Raw genomic sequence first — 27,988 nt, 5'->3', positions numbered from 1 at the left:
CCTCCCCCCGGCCATGCCCGCCGCCATGAGCCCCGCGGCGCCCGGCGCGCATGAGGTTCTCGAAGTCGCCGGCCGCATCATCGACCGCCAGATCCAGGATGACCGCTGCTACCCGGACCTGTCCGAGCTGCTGGCCGTGCCGGCGCCCGGTGAGGAGCCCCCAGCGCCGCGGTCTCTGTCGGGCCTGGGCCTCGGCGGGCGCAGCTGCCCCCGCTCCGCAGGGCCTCGGGCAGCTGCCGCCGGCCCTCCCGCCTCAGGGGCGGCCCCGGGCGGAGCCTAACCGGCCCCGCTCGGCGGCTCCTGGAGCCCCCGGTTAGGAAGCGTAAGAAAAATCTCTCTTAGGCTTCTGTGGATTGCACGCACACACATATATATGTATATACCTCTTCTCGAGCGTTTGTTTTGTCCTCTGTGAAGCATCGAGGCGTCATTTTTTGCTTCATGGCGCGAACCATCTGGCCGGATAAAAACCCTCTCTTTAGGGCTGCAGGGGACCTAATCAGTGTGTAGCTAGCAGGGTGCAGGATGCAGTCGGGTATTAAGAGTAGCAGTTTTCTTATAGTGCAGAACCTGCCCTTTTGGCGTTATGGGCATCTATCACATATGATAGTGGGGGAACATGGTTCATTAACTTCAAACTGGGAGCAAAGCTGAGCTTTTTTTCGATGAAGGTAGGTGCACATGGTTTGTTCACGTGGGAAATTAATGCTGGAAAAGGCTAGCCTTGGAGAAAAGGTGGTAGAGAGTGGGCCAGGGACTACATAACTTACTGTAATGAGTTTGTAGGTTGGCTAATCAGCAAGATTAAATTATGCTTTGCAATTATCAAAAGTTCTTTTTTTAATTCATATAAAGCATGTTCCTGTAGTTTTTCCAGGATAGAAGAAAAGTTTCATGTGAAGTCTGCTAAAACAGAACTAAAGAATTCAGTCTTGCTGTTGCTTATCAAAAAGAAAACTCAAATTTGGGGATTGGGATGTTTTAGTCTTTTTGTGTTTTGTTTTGTTTTCCTGAAAATAGGAGAATTTTAAAATAAACTCAAAAAAAATTTACTGCTGGGCAACAGCAAATGTCTCTCTAAAAGTGTATTCTCATACACAGCCTGCATTTTTCTTTTTATCAGAAGAAGACATAGGAAAACTTTGAAGTGTAAAGAAAGTAGAAGGGGCTTATTTCACTTTGTGTTTTATCAAATGTAGTTTGAACAGCTGTTTATGAGGCTAAAGTATAATATAGTGTCAGCTTTGACAGCCACACTGTCATTTTTATTTACTATATAACCTATGTCACCATTTGAATTATTTTAGGTTGTGAATTCCTATGCTTTTAAAAAGCATTTTATCACTTTTTTTTGTGTGTGTGTGTGTAACGGTGCTTTCATACATGTGTGTTTGCAAATCTATTTATCCCATCTGGTATGAGAGTTAGATTAATTGTTTCTGGTCCTGACCCTACAGATGCCTTTGTCCATGCATATTTTGTGTGTAATTACATGCTTAAAGGCTTTGTAGTATCAAGACCATATTCTTGAATAGTCTTAAGAGCTGGATTATTCATCTAAATTAAAATGAGAAATAAGTATTAGTCTAATTTAGATTTCACATGAAATCTAGGTAAAGTGAGTAAGGAAAAAAGGAGGTAAAGATAGTAGGGGTGGATTTTTTTTTTGGTAATTATTTTTATAGGAAGTCTAATTTTGCTGCTTTTATTTACAGGTAGTCCTACAGTTTCTGGTATGTCTGATATGGATTATCCTTTGCAAGGACCAGGTTTGCTGTCAATACCTAATCTTCCAGAGATCAGCCCAGTCCGTAGAGTACCCCTTCCTCCTGAGCTGGTGGAACAGTTTGGACGTATCCTGATGAAAAATCCTGTGTTGGGTTTTGTATGTGATAATACTCAAAGTGATCTTTTGTTCTTTTGTAATCATTTTTTTGTCAGATCTTTCTCTTGTTCTTTCACAGATCAACCTTGATCTTTCTTGCATTCCCTCTTAAAGACTCCAAGAGGTAGCAGGGTCCAGTTGCGTAGAGCTGCTTGTGGAATTGGTTCCTATATGAGGAACTTGGAGTGCTTAGTGTATGTAGCTTTCAAAGTAGATACTTAAAATAAGATTAAAATTGTGAAACATTTAAAAAGAATTTTTGTGTTTGCTAGCCTACATGCATTTAGTCCTTACATCTGCAATGCTTCAGATATGCAGTGCAATTGTATGATGGGAGTATTTCCAGAAATCAGCAGAGCTTGGTTGACCATTGACAGTGACATTTTCATGTGGAACTATGAAGATGGGTACGTACATGATATATTCCTGATGGTATAATTCATACAGTATCTAATCTAAGTGATTGTAGTAGCAGAGATTATTTATTTATATCACAAAGATAAGCTTTTCAATATAAGGTATCTTGATTTCTGTTAAGTTGTACTAAAATTCTTGAATTATAAATATTTAAGGACTTTTAGGAGCCAGTTATACTGTTGCCAAATTATGTAGAGATGGAAGAAAGACAGATGAATTTGCTTGCTTAGACTTGTGCAGTATCCTGAAGTTACTGCCATACTTCTGCTAAGGTTTCGATTATGCCAAAAAAGGTAGAAAAAAATTATCCTGATTATTTAACTCAGCTAAGTAAGTTTAATAAGTATGGTAATGCTATAAAGTGGTCAGTCATTTCCATAATGCTCGGTAATATGGCCTTGGTCCTTCAACCATATTTTGTAATTACTTTAAAAGTATCATGATTGAGGCTAGCATAACTAACTTTTTTTAGGAAGCGTAAATAAAACTACTGTCACAAACTTTTCCAATTGTAATGATAATGTTATGATTTATAGTTTCATATTTGTAATTTGCTTTTATGTTAAGAATTTAATATGAATTGCTTTATAAGCAATTCTTGTATTTCTTAGCTTAAAGTTAAGATTGTACCTCACACAGATCCTCTCCATATGTTTACATTGTGTCTTAGTGTGTTAAATTTCAACACAAAACTTCATACTTTTAAAGATACAGTACTGGAAGAAAAGTTTTTAATTTTTGTTAAAGATAAAATTGGACCGCATAAATAAACAGCAAACAAGTATATACAATTGAATTTCAGTTTTAAAGTTTAGCTGTAGGAGGTTCCAATGGGCTTAAATCATTGCCTGCCTAGTTCTACTGTGAGATTTCTGTCATTCCATTCTGTTGGACTTGGTTTCATTCTAAGAAGCAGGTATTAATATTTTCAGATGTACAGAATCTGACTTGGTCATTATGGACTTGAAGTTTTATGCAGCTTTTTCTTGTATGTTGTCAGGGGAGATCTTGCCTATTTTGATGGTCTCAGTGAAACTATTCTTGCGGTGGGCCTTGTGAAGCCAAAAGCAGGTGAGAAATATATGGCAGTGACTAGAATTATGCAGAGCCTAATCATTCTTCATATCTGTTTGTATTTGTAAAATTGGCCATGTATTTATATGTGTGGTCATATTTTATTTGTAGAACCATTACAAAACTGATTACAATACAAACGTAATGTGTAATTTAACAATCTTAGCACCATTTTTTCTTCTAACCTCATTATACTCTTCTGCTCCTAACAAATTTGCATATTCAAGGAATCTTTTGTGAGATCTTGATTTCTAGCCCTCACAATGCTTTGGAAGCTACTGCTTATGTAACATTGACGTCAAAGTTGAGTTTGCCGTAGGATTGAATATAGAAGAAGCATATTTATAAGAAAAATGTTATTTATAAGATCCTGTATTTCATAAATTGGAAGCTGCATTGCTGATTGTATTCAAACTCTAGACATTGATGGTTTTTTTGGTCTATTCCCTCTAACCAGCAATTATTTGTATCTAGTGAATACAGGGAATATAGGTTGACAGCAAACAAGATGTTTGTTTTTTTCCCCTGCCTTTAGGCATTTTCCAGCCTCATGTACGACACTTGCTTGTTCTGGCTACCCCAGTGGATATTGTGATTTTAGGACTCAGTTGTGCTAACATACAAGCAGGTAATTCTCTCTCTCTCCATTTTTTTTTCTTACCCTTTTAATTAAGTTAAAGGTTGGTATTCTTTGTAGAGCATTAGCAAATAAAAATCTACTAATAACCTTAAAAGGAAGACCATCCCTTGCTAAATTATAAATCTTTTTACAGCCAGGGTAAATGAATTCCCTTTTTATGGGGCACAAAACTACTGATGCTGAAGCTCTCAGAGGAGCATTAAACTACTGTACCATTTGCCTGTTTAACATAAAACAAACTTTAGAAGCAGATAGTCCTGTCAGTTAGAACAGCATATCAGAGAGGCAAGGAAAAGATGGGCGTTAACTTTAGTAGCAAATGCTGAATGGAGTTCATAAAGCTGGTTGGCATTTGTATTCCAACTGCAGAAACCAAGAATCTGTTGCTAATTTTTACCAACCTTATGTATAGCAGCAAATGTATTTGCAGCGTGTGTGTGTGTGTGTATACATACATATGTGTATATATATATGGTTTGTGTGTATGTATACATGTAGGAGAGAAAAATGCAGTTGTTGGTTTTTGTTTTTTCCTGTCTTGCTTCACTGAAGGTTCTGGATCCCTCAATGACAGTATGTCTGGTGGAATGCAGCTGCTACCAGACCCTCTCTATTCGCTCCCTACGGATAATGTTTCCATGCTGGCAGTATCATCCACTGATAACGGGCGTATCTTTTTGGCTGGGAAGGATGGCTGTTTATATGAAGTAGCTTACCAGGTGATTATGGGTTTTGTGCACAGACTTGTGAGATAACATCACTAAAAGCTCCAAATTTGATGTCAGTCTTGCTATCTCCTTTCATAATTCTATTGTGCTTACACAAAGTTCTGAGTTCTCAACATTTCTTCCAAGAGGCCTGTAGAAATAGTTGATTTAAGAAATAGCAATGGAGCTTTGGTAAACTTAAAAAAAATTAAATTATGAGGTGTGACAGCTACTAGGAGCACTGCTGTTTCCAGTTATATCTTGGTTTTCTGAATTGCTTTGCCACTGCATTGACTATTCTGGTCTCTGCAAGTTGTGGTCACTAGATAAACCTAGCAGCTCATTAGAAAAGCTTTATCGTACACTCAGTATTTAATTTTAGATTGCTAAATTAATTTTGAAGACTTAAGCTGACTCTTCCTCCTTCTGAGAGAGTTAAATTAGTGTTTGTATTTTTTTTTCTTTAAGTTTTCATTGTCAGCACTCAAGGGGGGCTTCATTTAGATGTGACCCATTGTGCTAGGTCCCTAGGGAAGATACCCATGCCCATGACAGGATTAGTTCTAAGAAAGCACATCAGACCATTAAAAAAAAAAAAAAAAAAAGGCCAGAGGGTGAGACGAATTTAAGAGACTTTAAGAGATTAAGTTCATTAACTTGAATATCCAGAGTTTTTTTTTTTTTTTTAGCTAAAGTTTATTGAAGTTTAATTATCGCACTCTAGCTTTGAAGATCTTAGTCTGAGGCTGTGTCAAGTACATGTATGTCAGTGCAATAAGAGTTTAAAATCCACAATGCTGTTCCAAAATGATCTCCATAAGGAGTTGTCTTGTATTGTGGTTTTTGAAGACATAATGGAGCTTGTTTTATGAATAACAGTTTGAGTTACTCTAAGTAGTGTTCATAGGTGGATCCTTTTGACAAAAAATGTTAGAATTGATTAATACTAAAGAAGGCCAAAACAAAGTGTCTCATACGATAGCATTGTGTAGGAGCTTATGAGACAACTTATAGGCAGATTTGCACAAATCCTAGACAATTGGTGAGAAAAATAAGTTAAAATGTATTTTTATTAAGAAGATATGTTATTTAAGATTTTAAAAATACGTATTTTATATATATGTGTGTGTGTGTGTATATATGTATACATATATATATATAGCTTAATTGCAAGCAATTTAAATAGCTTGCAGAATTTTTCCTGATAGGATTTCAGTAGGGATCCTGGTAGGAGTTATTTTTGTAAAACATAGGATTGCCTCCTTCAGGAGTTTTATTTGATATCTTTCATCACTTTTTGTGTAAAATTTTACTTTTAATAATCAACTATGGTTTTCAAATGAAAAAAAAAAACTTTTTCACTGAAATCAGTGGTGTGTAGTTAGTTTTTTGCTTCTTTTCTTACTTTTCCTGGTACTTTTTTTTTTTTTTTTAGTAGAATTATTAATTCCTCTGTTTGTTTGTTTTCTTTCAACACTGTGTCTGCTTTAAATTATAGGCTGAAGCAGGCTGGTTTAGCCAGCGGTGTAGAAAAATCAATCATTCAAAGGGCACACTCTCTTTCCTTATTCCTTCAGTGCTACAGTTCACATTCTCAGAGGATGGTAAGTATTAATGCTAATAATCCCCTATGCTAATCCCCACTAATTTAGTGTAAATTTTAAGTTTTGCTACCAAGAAGTAAGACTCAATACGTTCCTCTGTGTACATTAGTTGCAGTCAATGAAAGTTGTAGTAGTTGATGATTCTGAAAATTCGATCGCTTTTTTGTATTCCCAGGTCAGGATATAGATAGCAAAACTTGGAAATTTTCGTATTTGTGACTAAAATTTTCTATTCTGTAGTGCAAAATTAATATGGGATCATTGCAAAGAATAAACAGTTTTTTTAAAAAATCATTTAATCTTATTTCACTGTTTGGTGTTTATTTTTGTTTGAAATGATTATAGTTTTTCTTTGTTCAAGGATGGATTAACTAGTGTTAATCTTCAAGTTTATTAATAACACTGGAATAACAGTGAATCAGTCAAACTTCAGTGTTTGTTAACTTGCATTGGATTATATTAAAGGTGTTCTGCCTTAAACTTTTTTTTTTCCACAAAATCCAGTGTTGATTTTCTTTTCCCTTTTTTCCTTTCGTCCCTCACAGATCCAGTAGTTCAAATTGCTGTTGATAACTCTCGAAATATCTTATACACCCGCTCAGATAAAGGAGTGCTACAAGTATGTGACTTCCTCTAGTGATCATTTGCTGTGTCACTGCATATATGGTTTTGCAATTTTCCTTAGTACCTGGTAATTTTCTGCAGGTCTGTCAGGATATTATTCCAGTTTGTCTTTCTCTGTCAAAGTGTATACTCAAAACCTAACATACTTTTTTGAAAGAGTAGCATTTTGATCATCCCCTCACCTGTATGAAAACATGAAAATGCAATAAAATTAAAGAGAGTTTGAGTTGCTTCATGATAAGTCAGGCTTTAAACTGCAAAACATTGAGGACCAAATTTTGATTGCAGGTTTATGATTTGGGACAAGATGGTCAAGGAATGACCAGGATTACATCTCTCTCACAAAATGCTGTAGTTTCTGCTGCTGGGAACATTGCCAGGTAAATTGTGACTGCGGCGAGAACCTTACTTTAGGTTTTAAGTTTCACTATGTTTTTGAAGAATGTTGTTTGGTTTTGTTTTTGATTTTTTTAGAACCATAGATCGTTCAGTATTTAAGCCTATTGTTCAAATAGCAGTGATTGAGAATTCTGAATCCATAGACTGTCAACTGCTAGCAATCACACATGCAGGTAAGAAAGCAATGTTAATTCACTCGTTTTGTTAACTGATAAATACCATCTACATTATTTGGCAAAATTGGCAAAAGTTTTCCTTTTTATAGAGGGGAAGTTCTGGGAATGTTTTTTCATTCTGATATATTGGTTTTTCTATTGAAAATGTGTTTCATACCAATATATTACAGTTTATATTCAAACTGTTTTGACATTTAATTTGAATATAATTTGATCATACAAATTATAATGCATATTTTATTTGATAAGAAAATGAGAAGAAAGTGGCATGATAGAAGTTCTTTAGGAAATCAGTCACAGAGTGAGGTTGAAACCATTTTAATCTGCCTGGCTTTCTTACAAGAAATTAGGTCATGTATGTGCAGAATTTATTCCAAGTCTGAAACCATCTATTCAAAATGCTGATGATCCTGCCAATAATTACAATTTCATTATATTGCATGGAATTGGTGATCTCATTTCTTTTTGTTTAGGTGTCCGACTGTATTTTAGTACTTCACCATTTAAGCATCCAACAGCTCGTCCCTCTATGCTAACGCTGGTTCACGTCCGTTTGCCTCCTGGATTTTCAGCTTCCTCTAATGTAGAGAAACCCTCAAAGGTTCACAGAGCTCTTTATAGCAAAGGTAAGCAGGGAAATACAGCCCAGATGAGATTTTCTATGGCCATCACTGACACTGCGTCTGAACACTTGAAATGAGGGAAATACCAAGAACTAAACATGGCTTCTGTGTGTTAGTGGGAAAGTCCTTGAACATGGAAAGTTGCTACATTTTTCAGAATTGATCGCTTTTGAAAGGTGCAGGCTTTAAGCTAAGAACTCTGTGTGCTAATTATCTTTTTTTTTTATTCGTGTAATTACTAATATCTCCATAAAATAGCTTTAATATTCACCTACATTTCCCTATTCATGTGCCATAGTCCTTCAAAGCACGGGATAGAAAGAAGCTTCTTAAGTATTTAGTGCCTGTTCTTTTTGCTGAGTTTACCAGCAGTGCTGACTCATTTTTTTCTTAACCCATTTAATTTTGGATTTCAATTAAGCCGCCAGATGGTTTCAGGCTTTTAGACACTTCTGACTGTAGGCTGAATTTTTAAAAGTGATATAGAAATGAGAAGAAATCATCTCTGTGTTGCTGATCCTACCTTTTCAGTCACTTAGTTGTCCGTCTGGGACAACATTTCAATATAAATTTCTACAAGTACTGTGACGATTCTTACAGTTCATTATCACTGTATAAGCAAACAAGTCTGCAAGTCTCCTCAGAAGTTGTCTTTCATATTCTTTGTGTGCAGGTGAGTGTTGAAGGTTATATAAATCGAGAGAGAGAAGCACAAGGCACGATTACAGTCCTAGTATCTTCTAACTAAGTCTAGAGGGTTGGATTTTTTTTTGTCTCTTTGAAATAAGTGCTGACATAAAAGCCCAAGGGATACCAAATATGCTTCTAGGACTTATAGATTGATTTTTGTTAAGTATGGCTGATGAATTTGTGTCTAAGGTGTTGTTATTGTCCTAATGCCAACTATTGATATCACAATTCTTCTTAGGGGTCCTGCTGATGGCAGCTTCAGAAAATGAGGATAATGACATCCTGTGGTGTATCAATCATGATTCTTTCCCTTTCCAAAAACCAATGATGGAAACACAGGTACTAACAAAAACATTTATATGCTTTTGATGGAATATGGTTTTGTTTGTTTGTTCTCCTGATGATATGGATCTTTACGCTTCTTACGTAACTCAGTTTGTAGGAGTCATTTGGAGGTAGTTAGTTGCCTTGTGCATCAGTTCAGTGAGAGCATTCTGCTCTGAAACAAGCCTGGAATCTTCTGCTGGCATCCAGGACTTATTTGTCAAGTACAACAAGTACAATGTCATTGCAGGAACGTTATAAAGACATTTTATTATTACCCTACTCTTTAAGGCAGTTGGCACTAGCAGTTAGATAAGTTTCTCACCCAAAACACTAACCAGTTCTTGGACAGTGCTCTTCTGCTCATGCACAGTTTTCAGGAACAATGTTGAAGACCACGTGTCTCGTCTTGAGTTATATTTAGAGCACTGCTGTCAGCTATGAAAGTTGTTTGAATTCTCGTGATTCAGTTGCAGCATTTTGAAGTTTTTTTAAAAAATAAATCAGTTAGATTGATGAGACCTGTTTCTAATGTAGTTGGAGTATTGTTGTTTGTATTGTGTCAGATTGGAGAGATCCTACTTCGCAGGTTGTCTTACACTGAAATACAAAACTCAGTCCCTGCCACCCAGAAGCAGCAACATACTTAGCTGATTGGAGGTCTTCCCTTAAACAGTTTGGGGACTTGCTTGCTGTCCTTTGATGTTTGCTGTCTCAAAAATAGTTTGATCCTGTACAATTTTAAGTTGTAATTAGTAGACATAGATCTTGCCCAGGGTTATATTTTTCTTATCAAAGTTTGTATGACATCTTTGTCTTGTTCAGATGACTACTCGTGTTGATGGGCATTCTTGGGCTCTTTCTGCTATTGATGACTTTAAAATACAGAAGATTATAACTCCACTAAATAAAGATATTATTCCAATAACTGATTCCCCTGTTGTTGTGCAACAGCACATGCTGCCACCAAAGAAATTTGTTCTGCTTTCAGCTCAGGTGAGTATTACTGTTTTCAGCATGAAATCGGAAGAGTAAATATTAAACTATAAGACTGATCCAGACCTGTAAATGTATTCATTTTGGATAAACTGTTACGATTATATTCTGAATGTAAAAATGAATAAGTGAGGAGACTGCTGAAATCAACTCTACTTGTTTGCAAGTCTGTTCGAAGCTACTGGGCCAGCTTCTCTTGTGCATTGTGGTGATTCTCCTTCCTCCTGGCCTCAAGAGACTTATGCTTACATGGATACTGTGGGACTTTTTTAACCTTGGTTTTCTTCATGATTATCTTAAATTCAATCAGACACAAATTGCTCAAAAATAGATCTTGAACAAATATTTACTCTTGGCAGTTTTAATTTGAGCAAAGAATTTCTTCTTTGTCCTGAAAGAATCCCAGAAGGGTTTTTGAAAGGGAAAAGTGTCTTTTTAAAAAAAAAATACAATTAATTTAAAAGGAGGAGTAAGGAAGCTATCTATAGCAGTGTTTTAGGGCAATTACTACCTTAGCCACAGGACAATTTATAAAATAAGTCTTGCAGGAATTAATGTCTTGCAGGAATGCCGCTATGCTTGTGTAATTGTGAGTTTTATTTGTGCACGGCTGATTCTGTACCATGATTTGTAAACTGCAAAACTTTTGACACCCTGGCGTCAGTCTGCAATAGTTTGATAACAGGTGGTTTTTGTTAAAACAGTTATCAGGCAAGGCACATATGAGATGATTTTAGTGCTGATAGTCTCACCATGAACTTAATTATAGATTATGTAAGCATTTTTTTCCAGTCAGTTCTGAAGATTTGAGACATGTATAGCAAATAAAGAGAAGGACTCTCTTAATGTGTTTATATTTTATATTTCACTTTAGACTGAGAAAATAATCTCATCTTTTGTAGATCACTTAGGCATGCCAGTATTTTTTGCTGCCTTTCCTAGACTTATTAAAGAATTTCTCCCATGTGAATGGGAGCTGGGCTTTAGGCACCACTACAGTGCGGTAACAAATTTAAACAATTGCAACTCTGAGAATACTAAAGAATAACACTGTGGGCTCTGGAGTAAGTGTTATTGTTATAGTCAGTATAAGGACAACTTTATTGCTTTTTGTATTACTTTGTTACTTGTAATGCAGACTTACATATTGCTTTTAGGGGAGCTTTATGTTTCATAAACTCAGACCGGTCGATCAGTTGCGGCATCTTCTTGTTAGCAGCACAGGTGGAGATGGAGAAGAAATTGAAAGATTTTTCAAGTTACATCAGGTGAGAATTTCTGAGTTGTCATAAAAAGCAAATATATTGTGACATTAGCAAAAATCTGATTTTTTTTTTTTTTTAATCAACTCGGATACTAGCCTTTCTTATTGCACAGTCTGCATAAAACAAAATTGTGTAATGAGAAATGATTCCCCATTTTATTGCTTCAAAAATGAGAGTGTAATGTCACTTTCCTTGAAATTCTTTTATTTCTTGTACAAAGGAATATAATGCATTTTTTAGTCTAGGAAAGAAGAATTGTCTGAAAAGTCAAATTTCTACCAAATGCAAAAGGCTTTTGCATTTTAAATGCCTGTACAAATGTGTAGCATCAGTCCACTCTTTTAAATATAAATAACAAACAAAAGTAGAAGGTAAACTGTATCTATCATGGATAATAATTTTAATTTGACTAGTACTGAGAAGTCCTTCCATGAAAAGGTGTCTACAGTTATTGCTTGTCTTAAAAATTCACTATAATTTATTGTCTTGTGCCTTTAGGGTATGCAAACAAATATTTGTATAAATTTGGGGATTTTATTAATTCAAAGGCCATCTTAGTTTATGTTTACATAGAAATTTGATAAATTATAGTCATAATTAGATGATAGAAATGGAGATTGTTTCCTGCTAGTAATCCTGTCCAGTTTGTCAAAACATCGTGTATCAAAAGTTTTCAGGCACTGCTTTACGCACTGCAGTGGGATGTTTTACTGGGATTGGCTTCCTCTTTCATTATGAACACTAGTCTTCTTGCCACTTAAATGAATGATTCAAAAAATATTTCATTATATGTGTAGTTATGGATGTGTAAAACCTTTTCACATTTCATCTCAACCTGATGTAAGCTGCCATGCTGATTGCATAATATCCTGCAGGAGGACCAAGCCTGTGCCACTTGCCTTATCTTGGCCTGTTCTAATGCTGCTTGTGATAGAGAGGTATCTGCCTGGGCTACTCGAGCTTTCTTCAGGTACGTTTCAGTTAATTTATAGGTTGTTCTGAATACTAGGCTTGAAGTCCAGGGTCACCAAAGAATTGTTCTGGCTCCTAAAATCACCTGAATAAACATTGTTTTAAAATGAACATAAGTCATTAAACTCTATGGAATATGGTTTTGTGCTAAGTAGGGCTTGTCTGCACAGGAAGCTATGTGTAGTGGTGACTTCTGCTTAATTCCCTTGCAAGGGAGAGAAAACGTGGGTGATAATTCTGGAGAAATGGGTGTTAGCAAAGGGAGATATAATGAAGATTGCTAGATTGTGTAGAAGCTAGCAGGAGAGAAGTGGCCAGAAAGTATTTGTGAGGTGTGGAAGTTAATGATAAGCTTGGGTCATCTCACCTGTTTACATGTCTCCAAGTTCCTGTAAAAGAAAATCTTGGAAAGAAACTAAAGTAAGCCTAATTTTGAGAATTGGTACAATCTCTCTTTGAAACTTGAGCATATCATAACAATTTAAAATATCTATAAAGAGACTTGTTTTTCATAAGTCACTTCAAGTTGTTGATTAGCTTATTTTTGAAATTGTGTATGTTAATGCATTACATGTAACACATATTCCATTGGTTTTCTGTCATGCCAAAATGAATGTCAAGCAGTCACAAATAAGTATTTCTGAAAAGTTATGTTGACTTTTTTTCCATTCCAAAAGAATCCCAGAACTGTAATTAGTTCTCTAAGAAATAAAGATTAAATGGGCTATACATGAATTATAAGGATTTTGTGTTTTTGCATGTGAACTTCAGATATGGTGGAGAGGCACAAATGAGATTTCCATCAGCTCTCCCGCCTCCAAGCAATGTAGGACCTATTCTGGTTTCTTCTGTTGCTGCTGGTGAGTATCAAGGATTTCAGGGGGTTTAAGGTTTCATTTAAAAACATTAAATTTTGATTTCTCATAAGTAAGTTACCAGGGGTGCTTTTGTTTGAAATGGTCAATTTGGGGATCATTCTTCACTCACTGTTTAAGAAGTTACAGAAGTTTTTTTACTGAGTGATTTTTGGATTTAATGAGAAGGTGATAATGTCCAGATGTTGCAGATAATCTGTTTAGGTCATGTGAAGAAGATAACCATTTCTTGCTGCCAAAGGCACTTCAGAGAGCACAGTTTATCAATACTATAATTCTTACTTTATGAGGATTAGTTGCTTGTTGTGTGGCTGTTAACAAAATACCTTCTTATGGTGTCATTGTTGCACTCCTGTAGATACTGCTGACTTGAAGAAAAGAGAAATTTGGATCAAGAAATGAATTAATTTTTTGGACCTGGTTAAGTCATTTCCCCCTTTAAAAGCTCCAGCTCTAACACTTGTTTTCTACTCAGGCCCTTAATGCTACGTAAAACTAGAATGGTACCTAGTTGTTCCTCTCCAATTTTTTTGGTTATTAGAGTGCAGGCCTTTCCATTCTTCTTCAGATCCACGTAGATTTTATACAGCTTTTTCCAGTTGCTTCAGAAAGTTGTTCGTTAATATTTATCATTATAGATCTTACCTTTTTTTAAAAAAATGTTAGTAATGATGAATTTATAACTCTGATTAAGTTACTGAATTAAATTTTATTTTCTAACAAGACTTTTTTTAGTTACTTTCTTAGATACTTTGCCTGGAGTGCATAGAGATTCCTTTTCCATACTGTTTCTGATGTACATCCAAATTCATATTCGAGAACTGACCTGGGATGGAGTCTTGGAGAGGCATATGTCCGTCTTCTTTAGAATTTTTAACTAGTGTTAAAAGCATTAAGAGTAGCTGTTTTAACGTGTCTGTGGTTTCACTTGCAAGCCTTCTCCTGTGGGATAGTACAATGTGAGCAGCAGCTGAGGCAAAGTGTGAGAGTGTGAAGCTAAGCAGGAGTTGGGGGAAGAGCAGCTCTGGGGAGAACAAGTGGTAGGTGCAGAATGAGAGTGGAAGTCATGAGGGAAATGATAGAAAGCCCTGTAATCACTAGAGTTGACTCCTTTTAAAAGTATTGTTCCTTTGCTGTCACATAGGCATCTTTGAAACTAAGTGTCATCTGCTTCAGTGACAGGTCCATGTAGAAGAGGGCACCGCTCTGCAACTGCTTACTCCGTTTGCCCAAAGGGTAGAGAATTGGCAGGTGGAATTAAGATTCTGGTGCTTTGCATGACCCATGTGGTGGGCCGGAATGGTGCTATCTGATAGAGTGTTTTTTCTGTTTGTTAAGAACAGCTTGAAACTTTGCGTGTGAAGCTACATTACGTGTTGCATAGTAAGGCTAGGCAGAGTGGACTTAGTCTGCTCATGTGTATTTACCCTCAAAAGTCTAATCAAACATCTGCATGCTGCTTCTCTGCAAGGCCATGCTTGGTTTGGCATGTAGGAGAAAGCTCTGGAAATGAATTGAGATGATTTATTTTGCAGCACATATGTTTCAATGGATTAAAAAAAATGAAAGAACTTTTAGTCCTTCCTGTGTAATCCACTACATCTTTTACACAAGGCAGTTTTTCAGATTGGCAATTTTCCTGCCCTTGTCATGATTTGTAAAGCAACTTCCTGAATAAGCCACATGGATAGATTTGTAGGTCACCACATGTCTGTCTTACATTTTGAGGTCTTAATTTAGGTATTCATCCTAAGTTTACAGAGGGCTGAATATTCACAGCTGGATTTGAGGTCATGGATGTTTCTTTTCTGGACTCACCTGGGGGACAAACAGTCCCTAGCTGTCTCAGACTGAACAGCCCAAGTTAGCAGTGTTGCTGTAGCGCATGTCCAGCTGCCCCATGTGAAAATAAGATGGCAGGTTTTTTTTAAATCGTATATTCCAAAGGTAAAAGCAATGTTCTTTGGAAACATCTTAAGACTGAGTGGTTTGGGAGCCGGCCCCCATATCAGCAATAGGAAAAAAAAAAAGAAAAAAAAATACATGTGGATAGTATTATATTCAGTTTAGGGATTGGTAGGCATACTGTATGTAATATGAGCACTGAAAATAAAAAGTGTTTAACTGCTGTTATCAAATTTATTTGTTTCATTTAAGCTACGTTGCATCCTGCAGAAATGAATGCAATTTTGTATTAACTATAATTAAAAGTTACTGGAATGGATTTGCAAAAGCGTCCTGTGTACTTACTAAATTCTGTGTCTTTTAACTTGAAGGTACATGATTTGACAATTTCATCACTTTTGCACAAAGATTTTAGGGGTTGTGAGGTTTGTTTTTTTGTTTATTTTGTTCTGTTTTTTTGCTTTTTTAAAAACAAATTTACATTTTTTTTTCTTTCCTTTTTAGACTCCCCCTTGACTTTTGATAGCCCAAATCCTAATCCTAGCTTTTTGACAACACCCAGACAAGGTAAGTATACTTGTCCTCTGCTGGAGCAAAGGAAATTTTTTCAGATAGGCTTTTTTATTGGCATCCAAAGTAATCAGAGTAATATTTGTCTTCCATTATCCTAGGTTTACCACCTCCTCGTATGTCAACCCCCATGTTTCCTTCTGGGAATTCCATGTCTCAGCCTGGTATGCCCATTAGTGGTATGATGGGTCCAGAGATAGTGTTTTCTGGAAGGCATAATGGCATCTGCATATACTTTGCCCGGATTATAGGGTGAGTTGTTCATGTGCAAGAGACTCCATCATTCAGTTAGCTTCATAGTCTTTCTGTCCATTCATGCTTGAGGGGGAATTTTATCTTACTAATGCTGAAAATTGAGATTAATAAAATGCATTTCCTTTCTTCTGGGTTCATTAAGTATCTGTTGATGGTAATACCTTCACTTTACAATTCTACTAATACTACATACTGTGAGTGGGTAGAACAGAAAAATTGCTTAAAAATCAATCTTACATATAATGTACACAACTGCTCTGTATATTTCAGTTCTATGAGAAGATGTTTGTTTCCAATTCCTATTCCTATTAGTTGAAACAAAACTGCAGAAGGAATTACAGCAGAGTCGAAATCTTGTCTTAAAAGACATTTCAGCTAAGGAGCTTTGAATAAAATGTTCAGGTCAGAACAATAAAGGCAGACTGAAAAAGATCTGTTACTTTGCTCTTGGGTCATGTGTTACTAAACATTCCAACCAAGGAGAGGTTCTGTGTGTGCTGGTTGGCTCTCTGTATGCTGACTGGAAAGTAAATACTTATTTTGACTTTGGTTGCCTGCATAATGGGAAATGAACCCATAGGTAGCATATTTGAGAATATAAAACATGGTTTCTTTAAAGTCTTAAATTTGAAACTTTGTTAATATTCTCTACCTGTACCATTCAGAAATATATCATGCTAATATTTTAAGACTTTTTTCTCTGAATAACCTAATTTTTGTCCAAATTAAATCTTTTTGCTATAAATCTTGAAGCCAAAAATATTGCTATATTTTTTCCTAATAAATTGTGTGTAAAATGCTTGGAAGATTACTCTTACTTTATTCAGCTAGTAACACATTATCTGTTGCAGAAATATTTGGGATGGCAGCATAGTTGTGGAGAGAGTTTTCAAAAGTGGCAATCGAGAAGTTGTTGCAGTAAGTTATTTTGGTTTTTTGTTTGTTCATTTTTATTTCTCTATTCCCCTCTTAAGCTGTTAATGGTGTAATAGTGTAAGACTGTAACCTCTCTATGAAGATGTTGCTTTCTGTTGCAGGTAGAAAGCAGTGTTCCATCCCATGTGCTGGAATGTATACTACAAGAACTAAAAGGTTTACAAGAATTTCTGGATAGAAATTCACAGTTTGCTACAGTAGGAGCCCTTGGAAACCCAAGGTATTACTGACTATGTTAAATTTACAAACAGTGCTTAATGTTAATTTTAAAAAATTGACCTAATTTGTGTTCACTGAGTTTCAGTGTATGCGTGATCTGTAGCTTGAACTGTTCAGCTGCTAAACTGAGTTGTTTAACTTTTAGAACATTCAGTATTTTTAATCATGTTAATGCATCTCTTCCGGAATTGCAGTTTCAGCACACCAGCCAATCTGCAGCAGAGGCTTTTGGGTTTCATGCGACCTGATGGTGGAAGTTCTCAGCAAGTACAACAAGAGCTACAGAGGAAATTTCATGGTATGCAAGTACCTTTGAACAGGAAGTATCAGGGAATGGTACATCCAAATGTTGAATTCCCTCACTTTTCCTATAAAAACCCTTAAGTGGTAAAAATTCAGCATTTGTCAAAATATGATACTTGTGAATTAGTTTTCCAGAAGGAGCACTACAGCCTGGAAACTAACTTTGTAACGTCTTCCTTTTTTCATACTGTTCCATTACCGTCAGTGTTTCAGCAGTTAATAACTTAGTTATTTACATTAACTGTACTGGGGATGAAGAGTGTACACAGAATGAAGACTCGGATCTAGGGAGAGGAATAGTCCAGTCCTTAGGTTGACTGTAGCAAGAGACTTCATTTGTTACACTATGCAGGTGTTCCTTTAAGTATGATACTGAACGCTTTAGCATTGCAACTGATTAAAGCAATTCACAAAGGGAAATCTCTGAAGAATGTCCAGATTTCAGTGCAGTAACATTCCAGTGAGCCACTGAGTATGATTATATAACCAAATTGGCTCACATGAAGCCATGCTTCTTCAGAAAGTGTTCCTTATGTGTGACATAGTTTGAAATGTTAATAAATAAAAGTTACATGGCAGATTCCTCTAAAGAGAAACAAACAACAGTACTCAAATGTAGAAAATAAAAATAAAATTATTCAAAATGTCTTTGTAAAACCTCAAAAATCAACAAGTTCCTGTCTATTTATGTATAACAATAAATAACTTTATGTAGAACATGTTCAATATGAAGTTACTTATTGGCAACCTATTTTATTTTTCCAGCTGAGGCACAACTAACTGAGAAGATGTCGCTCCAAGGCATCCAGCAGCTTGTTCGCAAGACATGTCAGGCTTTAGCTTTGTGGAAACTGCTGTGTGAGCACCAGTTCAATGTTGTTGTAGGTGAACTTCAAAAGGTACGGTATGGAGCATCTCTTCTATGTGTGCTCATGTTGAGGTCTGAATTTCTTTTCCTGCTTAGATATTTTCAGAGGGGTTTACATTAAATTCCTTGAGAAGCATATTATGAATTTTAAACAAATTTATACAGAATTTTGTCAAGTTGAATGTGCATATTTTTAAGAGACTAACACATAGGATTGATCTTGTCACTCAGATCAATAAGCAGGAGTCCAGAATGCTAGTAAAAAAACTTAAAAAAAACTATGGGTGCTACTACTGTGTACCCTCTGTTAACACTGGATTAGCAGACAGTCTCAGAAATATCAGTAAATTTGAATACTGAGCATTTTGAACTAGCAGAAATGATTCTTGAAGTAGTTTATTCTTTATTGCTTTACTTCATAAATGCACATAATTTGAATCTCTTTACATCCTCACTTTGGGGCATTTCTAACAGGCAGCTTTTCTCATGTGTTAGACAATGGTTAACTAACTGCTTAAGGAATAGAACCCTTTCCTGTCACTTCAATATTGTAAGGGTTTCATAATATTTTCACACTGGTCATTCATAGATGCTACAGGCAAGTCCATGTGACCTAATAATCCTAGCAGTCGAGAAAAAAATGAATAGCCTTCAATGCAGAGTGACATAAAATAGGAGAAGAGCTGGAACATGATAAACTTTCGCATCCACTCTTTTTTCTATATCCTGTTTTGTGTTCATGTGTAGTTATACTTGGATTGTTTCTATTCTTGTAAAATCAGTATGTCATAGTTTTTAATATACTCACCCTGACAGTGCCCTATGAAGGTCTAGTGCCTTAATTCATAGGTCATTCTTCTCTATTATCTTCCATTTTGATATTTAATTTGTTTTTAAGGTAATGTATCTCTCTATTGTGTTTCAGTCATTGACACTTGGTAAGTTTAAATTAAAGAGTTAACTTTACTGCCATAACATTTTCACTTTCCCAATAAAGTTATAATTTGAGTAAACTAATAAAATTTTGTCTGCCCTTAGGAATTTCAAGAACACCTAAAGATCACTGCTTTCAAAGACTTGGTAATTAGAGACCGAGAGTTAACTGGAGCACTCATTGGTTCCCTTATAAACTGTTATATCAGAGATAACGCTGCTGTGGATGGCATCAGTGCCCATTTGCAAGATATTTGTCCTCTTCTCTATAGCACTGATGATGCTGTCTGTTCCAAGGTAATGGCATTTGCAGACTTTGCAGTGACAAAACACAGCATTAGACCATGTTCAGATGAGATAGCAGCCTGCAAATCACTGTGCTCAAGCAGTCTCAGGAGCACAGGAACTAATGGGTGTTGTTCTACTACATATTTGTGTCTTGCAGTTAGTTAATGCTGCAAATGATGTGAGCTCTGGTTTGTGGCTTTTGTAGTGGTTTGGAGTGTTCATAAAGTATCCAACTCCAGTGAGATGTCTAATAAAATGGTGTGTCTTCCTGGTGATAACATCTGATCTCAATAGAGCCTTTCTTCAGCATAGTGTCCTGTGTTCTGCCCGGTGCCTCTTTTCATGGAACCTACAGGAACATAGTTGTCTTCAAGATCTTCACCCTTTGAAAGTGTTCAGATAAATTTGACAGAAGTTACTGGGGGTGGGGAAGGAGACAGGGAAAAGACAAACATGTGCCATTTGTTTGTCCAAACCTTGTCTTCACAGGAATCCAAACTAGAAAGCCCTTCTCTCTCCCGCAGTTTTAGTCTTTCTGCCGAAAATGACACAGCAATGTCTTTTGAGGTGGTCATTTGTGGTTTTTCAGCTTTGAAGTTTGTGAGATGATGAGTTGCTATGCAGCTGTATTTGTGATCTGTTCATGCTGCAATCACATTAATGATTTCTGTTTCCTGTGGTTTGTTTTTAGGCAAATGAGCTGCTTCAGCGGTCTCGACAGGCTCAAAGTAAAGCGGAGAAAGAGAAGATGCTCAGAGAGTCACTTAAGGAGTACCAAAAGATCAGCAATCAGTTAGATCTTGCTAATGTTTGTGCACAGTACAGACAAGGTAAGACTCGATCAGTGCTAGTGTTTTGCTAAATAGCTTCAGTGGTATCCTTTAGTGCCATCTTTTTTTTCCCCTCTTTTTTGTTTGTGTGGTGGTTTTTTGTGTTTGTTGTTGTTATTACTGTGTTTTAGTTTTGTTTATTTTCAGTTCATTTTAAAGTGAATTTTTGACATAAAATTTCTTAATTATTCTCAATTACTATTGATCACAATGCAATCTTCTTGTTTAAAACCTTTCTAAATTTCATCATCAAATAAAAAAGCAATTTTCCTATATAGATATATTCTGATCCCCTTTATTCTTTGTAGTATCTGATTGTTTCAGATAATGTAGTTAAAATGTGTTTAGCAAAACACTTTAGCTCTGTGCAAGCAGAGAGTACATGACTGTAGTTTTGCAAATGAGATTTTTATATCATACATGCTATTTCAGAGATAGTTCTGAACCACTGTTTTGGGTGGAGGGAACTGGTATATGTTTTAGCTGTAGATAGGTTGTATCAGTCAAGATTTCAGCCTGTGCTCTTCAAATAACTTAAGAGTATAACTTCAGACTTAACTGTACAGTCTAGTCACAGACATAAATCTTCACAAGATGCAGACTAGAGATACTAATGTTGATTTTCCTTGCCTGCTAACATAGGAAGTATTTGATGTCACTTACCATTTTGTCTTAGATTCAATACAATAATGAACCATGTTATTTGTTGGTATTTCTAGTGCGTTTCTATGAGGGAGTAGTAGAACTCTCTCTTACTGCAGCTGAGAAAAAAGATCCCCAAGGTCTTGGACTGCATTTCTACAAAAATGGAGAACCAGAAGAGGATGTTGTTGGACTCCAAGCTTTTCAAGAGAGGCAAGTTTTCAGAATACCTTGATAGCATTACTTAAAGAAACTGGAAAAGTAGCTCCTTTATGGAAGGTGGATGCTTTTCCCCAATGCACAGTCCTTGACTATCGTTAAGTCCATTGATTATCTGTGCAAGCTTAATTTGCAACAGAGCATAAACTGTTATTGGATCACAGATGCAGAGAATATTATGATCTGAACACTGCAGAAATAGAATCACTTTAAATTTGTAAATAAACTCTGCAAAAAGAAAATTTCCCATAGGTTGTTAAACTTCCCATAAAATATACTTAAGAAATATTTCCTGGAAAAATGATCCGGAACAAGCTAGTGTCAACTAGCTAACAATATTTTATGTTTCTTTTATTTAGTACCTATGTTTCCAAAAGCATACAATAACAAAATTTGGCAGAATTATTCTACATGGTTGCAATGTAAACTGTGAGTTTTTATTCTCTTTTTGCACTGTTTGCAGACTAAACAGCTACAAGTGTATCACTGACACCCTCCAGGAGTTAGTGAATCAGAGTAAAGCAGCTCCTCAGTCTCCCAGTGTGCCCAAAAAGCCTGGTCCTCCAGTGCTATCTTCTGACCCCAACATGTTAAGCAATGAAGAAGCAGGACACCATGTAAGAAACTTGCAAAGAAAATCCTCTCACTGTACTCCAAAAAATGTTGTGATTTGCAGGCTGTGCAACTTATTTAAAAGAATAGGGGTATAAATTGGAAAAGTTGATAAAAGTCAAGATTTGGCATAAATTGGTGTCTGTATATAAGGGACTATTCATAAAAGTGATGATATGTACATAACATTCAAGTAACATGTTAATATAAATATTGTTAAATACATACTCACTGCATTCAGGATGAGAGCAATGAAAGGGCCTCATTTCTGGAGTAACAGCTTTTGATTTTTCTTCCCTTAGTTTGAACAAATGCTAAAGCTGGCTCAACGCTCAACAGATGAACTGTTTAGTATTGCACTTTACAACTGGCTGATACAAGTTGATTTGGCTGACAAGCTCCTACAGGTGAGGGCATGTCATGAGGTCTATTCAAGGAAATAATTTCTTGGATGCTTTCATTGGCTTGGAAGAGTTATAAAAATGGCTATGCTTTAAAAAGGAGAAGCGAGCAAAAATATTATTTTTTTTTTTGTATAACTTTTGCAGGTGACTGCTCCCTTTTTGGAACCCTACCTTGTACGGATGACTAAGATTGACCAAAACAAAGTCCGTTATATGGATTTACTATGGAGATACTTTGAAAAGAACAGAAATTTTAGTAATGCAGCCAGAGTCTTGGCTAAATTGGCTGACCTGCATAGGTATGGATCATGTGTTATTTATTGCTCATATTGAGTTAATGGAAAAATGAAACAAAATTAAATGCTAAGGTATTTTAAGAAAGGACAAGGATAAAGAGTAAGGACAAGAAACAGCCACTGCCCAAGATCCCTTTATAAAAGATTTTTATATTAATATAGCATGTTATCTTTTAGGGTATGACTAACTATCAAATAATTTTACAAGTGTTGACTTTACACTTCAAATATTTCCTCTGCAGCACCGAAATTTCTCTTCAGCAGCGTCTTGAATACATCGCACGTGCCATTTTGAGTGCCAAAAGCTCCACTGCTATATCCTCTATAGCTGCAGATGGTGAATTCCTACATGAACTAGAAGAAAAAATGGAAGTAAGAAAAAAATATTTATTTAAGCTACAGTGGGAATACTTTGGCTTAGTCTCGTTTGAATGTGGCATCCTTATTACCCACCTTTGAGAGCCTTCTGTAGCTTTTTCCGAAGGTGGTCAAATATGCAATTGATAAAAGACTCTGAGTTGTAAGAAAGTAACTTTTCTATATGTAACTGTGTTGAAGATAAACTTTAATTAAATTAATCCTATCTTGAAATGTTGTTTTAAACAAGGTTGCAAGGATACAGCTTCAAATACAAGAAACATTACAGCGTCAGTATTCCCACCATTCTTCAGTGCAAGATGCAATTTCCCAGCTCGATGCAGAGCTGATGGATATAACCAAGGTGATTAGAAATTTCTCTGTATTAAATATGAATTTATCGTGTGTTTGGGGGCGGGGGATGGAAACTTTGCGAAGAATGGTCTTTGTTTCTTCAAGGAAAGTCACAGACGGTTCGTTATTCCTGGTCTCAAAACGTCTGTGTGTTACCCAGATTTTTCTGCTCTTTGATGTTCCATCTATCTTTAGTATTTTAATTTCTTCTTGAATTTCACTTCTTTATGATGTTAGTGGCTAATTTTTTGATTTATTGGTATGTTGTGTTTTTTTTTTTTTTTTAAAAAAAAGCCAGTCTTGATTAGAACCTCATAAAATGAGAATTGTATTTGAGATGTGAAAGGAGACATTAAATAAAAATGATTTTCATGTAGCGTTTGACAGCAATTACTGATGTTGCACATTTAGTCTGATGAATGCCATACAAAATAAATTTTTATTTTTAAAAATTTCTACCCTTTATGTCAAATCTGGTCACTTTTCTTACAGCTCTATGGAGAATTTGCTGATCCTTTTAAGCTCTCAGAGTGTAAGCTTGCGATTATACATTGTGCAGGACATTCTGATCCTATCTTGGTGCAAACTCTCTGGCAAGAAATCATTGAAAAAGGTGGGTCTTAATGGACTAGGACTACAAGCTATAAGGATAGGAAAATATTATCATTTAAGCTTTTAAGATTGATTGTGTTGTGCTACTGCTATCCTAGCCAGATGAGATGTATCTTTTCTTGAAATTCTCTAATATAGTTGGTAAAGCTGCTTAATTATTGTTTAATTAATATGTATAATATTACCTTTGCCTAAAGTTTAGGGAAGTACGTATATTATTTTTACATATGTTTTAGAGCATGCATTAGGAAATTCTGTTAAAAATGTTAACTCTATCCTGACAAACTCTGAGGGAATTTAGCCTTTTTGTAATGTTGCCAGCTTGACAGCAGTGAAAACTATTTAGTCCACTTACAGAAAAAGGGTACTGGGCACAGCTGTACAAGCCTAGCCTCTCTAAGCTCTGCTGGTCTACCTATACCATAAGGAGTTTTCTTTTTTTTTTTTTCCCCTAGTTTTTGTTTGGTTTTCTGCTGGAGGTTGTGAGTGTGCAAGGAGCAGTCCCTGTAATCTGAGGGACAAGCTGTATGGTAGCACAGTTTGGGACTTGCTTGTTTGTTTTAGTAGTCTTGCATAGAGCTTAAGGGAAATGAAAATCTGTGAATGCACATGCATTCATATTGGAGAAATATGTAATTTCACTTCTGCATGATGGCCTTGCATCGACAGAATAGCATAAAATTTTTCTTAAGGTGCTAGTGGTAAATGCAAGTAACACAGTATTTAATTGTGTATAACTTTTTTGTTTTGTTTTTGAAGTTCTCTCTGCTTAGCAATTTCTCTCTTCTCTTTCAGAATTGAGTGACAGCGTGTCCCTGAGCCCCGCTGACAGAATGCAAGCGCTTAGTCTAAAAATGGTGTTGCTTGGAAAGATATATGCTGGCACACCTCGCTATTTTCCTCTAGGCAAGTGGTTTAGCACTGTAGGGTGAATAAGTATGTACAATATGTGACAGGATCTTGGCTTTCTAGCCCCTTAAAAAAGGTTCCAAGCTAAGAAATGTTTCTCCCTTTATCTGCTAAAAGGAAAGAATATTAATAACTTTATTTCCTTTGCTGCTTGAGACACATAATTACTTTAGCTGGAGCAGCAAATTCTCACTGCTGACAATTGTTGAAATAAAGTTATTCCAGAGAGGGGCTGTCTGGTGCTGCTCTTTTTGCTCTAAGAAATTAAGAATAAAAGCATTTTGATATTTTCTCATTATTACAGTGCCTTTGACAAGGAACTGAAGGCAGGGAGGTTGGGGTGGAGTGTGGGGAAGGAGTCTACAAAAATAATATGGTTTTTACAAGTGCAGTTTTCCTAGAATTTTTCTAAGGATTTATCCAGAAATTATGATTTTCCACCAAGGTGGCAGCAAGTAAATGAATCTTAGAAGGCACCAACAGTTGCTTTTGGATAGCTGTATAGACAACAGGTTAGAAAGTAGTCATATGTGTGTGTATCAAAGGACAAATTTAAAAAGCATACTTATGCCTACATATAATAGCCTTAAGTCAGCCACTTTCACCTGCTGCCTCCTACTGAATTAGCTACTGATATCTGCACAGTTGGATTTATAAAGCAGGATTCTCTGGATCCTTCTGGAGCTTCTTTCTACTTTTGAGATGCTCATATATTCTGAAAACTTGTTATTGTATAAAAACATGGGAAAGGTCAGTTTACAGTATTAGATGCCCTTGTACCGAAGTTCTGTTCCTGCTGCTGACAGGAGCTCAATAAAGATGCACTGGTGTTGCAAGTGGAGAGAGGCAAGTGAAATGTGTGTGGTGTTTTATGACTGCTAAAAGAGGTTAATGAACTTTCTTTACCAATGTAGTAGAAGGGCCAAGTGCTCAGTATCATAAATTGCTAGTAACCTAAAACCATCTCCGGAGGTAGCTGCATTTTTACATGCTCTTACCTCCACAAACCTGGGGTAACTTTTAAATGAAACCTGTTTGATCTGCTTCAAAGGTGAAAGGTGCCAATTGTGTGAAAGACATAAATCAAACCTGGGCTAGTAAGTCACTCTCAAGTGTTTTTCTTTGCTATATCTGTTTTTCTTTTTCCTGCAGACTTTATAGTGCAGTTTCTGGAGCAGCAAGTTTGCACTTTGAACTGGGATGTAGGATTTGTAACATATACCATGCAGGAAATTGGAGTGTCATTGCCAAGATTGCTTGAAGTCTATGACCAGTTGTTTAAAGCACGGGTAAGGAGAATAGCTACCAAGTAAAATTTTATTTGCATCTACCATCGAAGTCTTAATTTGGCAGGAAACGGTGCGATATGTCAAAGTGTCAACTTCAGAACTTTAATTAAACTTTCTTATTTTTATTCACAAATGAGATTCTTTGATGCTTTGGCTGTTTGATGTTGCTTTTTTATTTTTTTTTCTCTGTTGATTTATTTACCTCAATCCTAAAATATGAGAGACATGTTTTGGTAATTCTGTTACTTTACCTAAAGCAAATTTCTCCCCTTTCATTACAGTTAGGATTGTGAGGGAATTGTTATGTGTCTTAAGGAACAGGAGATCTTTCCTATTTGTGATAAAAACTATTAAATTACTGCATCTTCTCTAATCTATTCTAGAGTAAGAATTCATATTTTTAACTTCTTGTATTTAGAATATTCTTTCTGAATTAAACAGGGAATGGACCCTTTTCTCCACCCAGATTCTTTATGGTATATTCAGAATTTCACAAAGTATATTACTTTAGAGGCTGTTAGGCAATGGAAAACTGAGCCAAATCCATGTATCTTTTTAGTACTCAGAACTAAGGTGAAAATATAAAGATAGAATTCCCACTTCTATTAATTATTTTAATAGAATGTTACAATGAACAAGTAATTACCACAGCATGCAATTTGTGTGTGATTCAGTAACATTTATTTCTGAATTATCTCTAATATGCATCTTTTTTTTTTATTTTTTTTTAGGACCCATATTGGAACAGAATGAAAAAGCCTTTACATCTTTTAGAGTGCATTCATGTGTTGTTATCAGGATATGTACATGACCCAAGCAAAGTACTTCACTTTGAGAGGTAACTGTAGCCTAGTGAAACATACTATAAAATTTTTATATAAGTATCCTAAAACAGTGCACTTAAACAACAGCCAAATTTGTTTTATTTTGATTGAGTTTAAGATCCACTTCCAAGAAGTGATTATTGATTCTTCTAAATCTAAAACCAGATGTTAACTGCAGTGATTTGTATGAGGTTTTACTGTTAGCAGTAAAATTAGTTCTCTTAAGGTCTAGTCTTCAGATAAGCATGGAGAGTCAGCAAGTCCTCCCTATAAGCAACTTCTTAGAACTTAAGTCAATAATGTTGAATAGTTAATTTGCCAAGTAAATATTTCACTTTGCTATTACTCTACCTTGTTTTATTATTAATAATGATTTAGTTTTCCTATCATGTCTCAGTCAAAAGTACTAGACTTTAAAAAATTCTAATATTCTAATAATAGTTATACAGATGTATTGTGCACAAATATTTTCTTTAAAATTCAAGTGTTGCTCATTTTGAATTCTAATACACAGAAACAAAAAGGACTTTCTTAGTATTCTTTTTTTTCTTTTTCTTTTTTTTTTTTTTTCTTTTAACAGGCGGCGATTCACAAATGTGTGTTTGGATGCTGTTAGTTGCTACCTGGTTGAACTTCAATCTATGAGCCCAACGCTAATAGTGCAGACAACTGTTGGGAACTTTAAATCGCTACAGGCTAAATTAGAATGTCTTCACTGATTGACTAAAATATTAAAAGAACCTTTAGCCCAGATAAAAGGAACTATAAAATAGATGTTCAGGTGTTGTCTGTGCTGAATGTCTGGAAGAACAAATACTCTGAGAAAGGCTTTATCTCCTACTGCAACTATTGATTGTGTGGCCTGTAACTCTGCTAATCTAAAGGTATCTACGAACTGTAGAATGTAAATGTGACAAATTGAGCTTCTTTTAATACTACCAAATTTTTTAACAATATTAAACTTTTTTTTATACTGTTGAAATAAAATACAATGTATGATCTTTCCCTTGAGGATTAAAATTATTTGGAAAATATATTTTCTTTTTCTTTACCTAACATAAAGCTGTGAAGAAAAGTAAGATGTAGAATCTA

The 27,988-nt window shown here is 35.7% G+C and overlaps 1 protein-coding gene across 1 annotated transcript; it reads left to right on the top strand.

The window, feature by feature from the left end:
* The first annotated feature begins 13 nt into the window (after nt 1–13).
* Nucleotides 14–27,717, top strand: NUP155 (nucleoporin 155). Its single transcript, XM_088534394.1, has 35 exons — nt 14–149; nt 1,716–1,853; nt 2,196–2,292; nt 3,303–3,373; nt 3,912–4,004; nt 4,569–4,735; nt 6,222–6,327; nt 6,873–6,946; nt 7,240–7,331; nt 7,426–7,523; nt 8,000–8,152; nt 9,078–9,178; nt 9,989–10,159; nt 11,317–11,427; nt 12,300–12,394; nt 13,168–13,256; nt 15,681–15,743; nt 15,848–15,998; nt 16,853–16,919; nt 17,039–17,157; nt 17,351–17,454; nt 18,225–18,358; nt 19,366–19,557; nt 20,240–20,378; nt 21,098–21,233; nt 21,703–21,856; nt 22,154–22,258; nt 22,400–22,554; nt 22,794–22,923; nt 23,159–23,272; nt 23,755–23,875; nt 24,670–24,780; nt 25,936–26,072; nt 26,804–26,910; nt 27,477–27,717. Exons 1-35 carry the CDS (start codon nt 14–16, stop codon nt 27,613–27,615), a joined length of 4,170 nt encoding a protein of 1,389 aa, XP_088390520.1. The 3' UTR covers nt 27,616–27,717.
* Nucleotides 27,718–27,988: the final 271 nt, after the last annotated feature.

The sequence above is a fragment of the Tinamus guttatus genome, unplaced genomic scaffold (assembly GCF_059628265.1).
Source record: "Tinamus guttatus ecotype Peru unplaced genomic scaffold, ASM5962826v1 Tinamus_guttatus_pri_ptg000549l, whole genome shotgun sequence".
Taxonomy (NCBI): domain Eukaryota; kingdom Metazoa; phylum Chordata; class Aves; order Tinamiformes; family Tinamidae; genus Tinamus; species Tinamus guttatus.
The sequence above is the reverse complement of the archived record's forward strand: the minus strand, read 5'-3'. Positions and strand labels throughout refer to the sequence as shown.

Excerpts from the sequence above, each read along its gene's own strand:
- NUP155 (XM_088534394.1), top strand. The coding sequence starts at position 14 with ATGCCCGCCGCCATGAGCCCCGCGGCGCCCGGCGCGCATGAGGTTCTC. Across the intron at positions 2,293-3,302 it reads ATGTGGAACTATGAAGATGG|GGGAGATCTTGCCTATTTTG; the intron begins GTACGTACATGA and ends GTATGTTGTCAG. Across the intron at positions 26,073-26,803 it reads ACCAGTTGTTTAAAGCACGG|GACCCATATTGGAACAGAAT; the intron begins GTAAGGAGAATA and ends ATTTTTTTTTAG.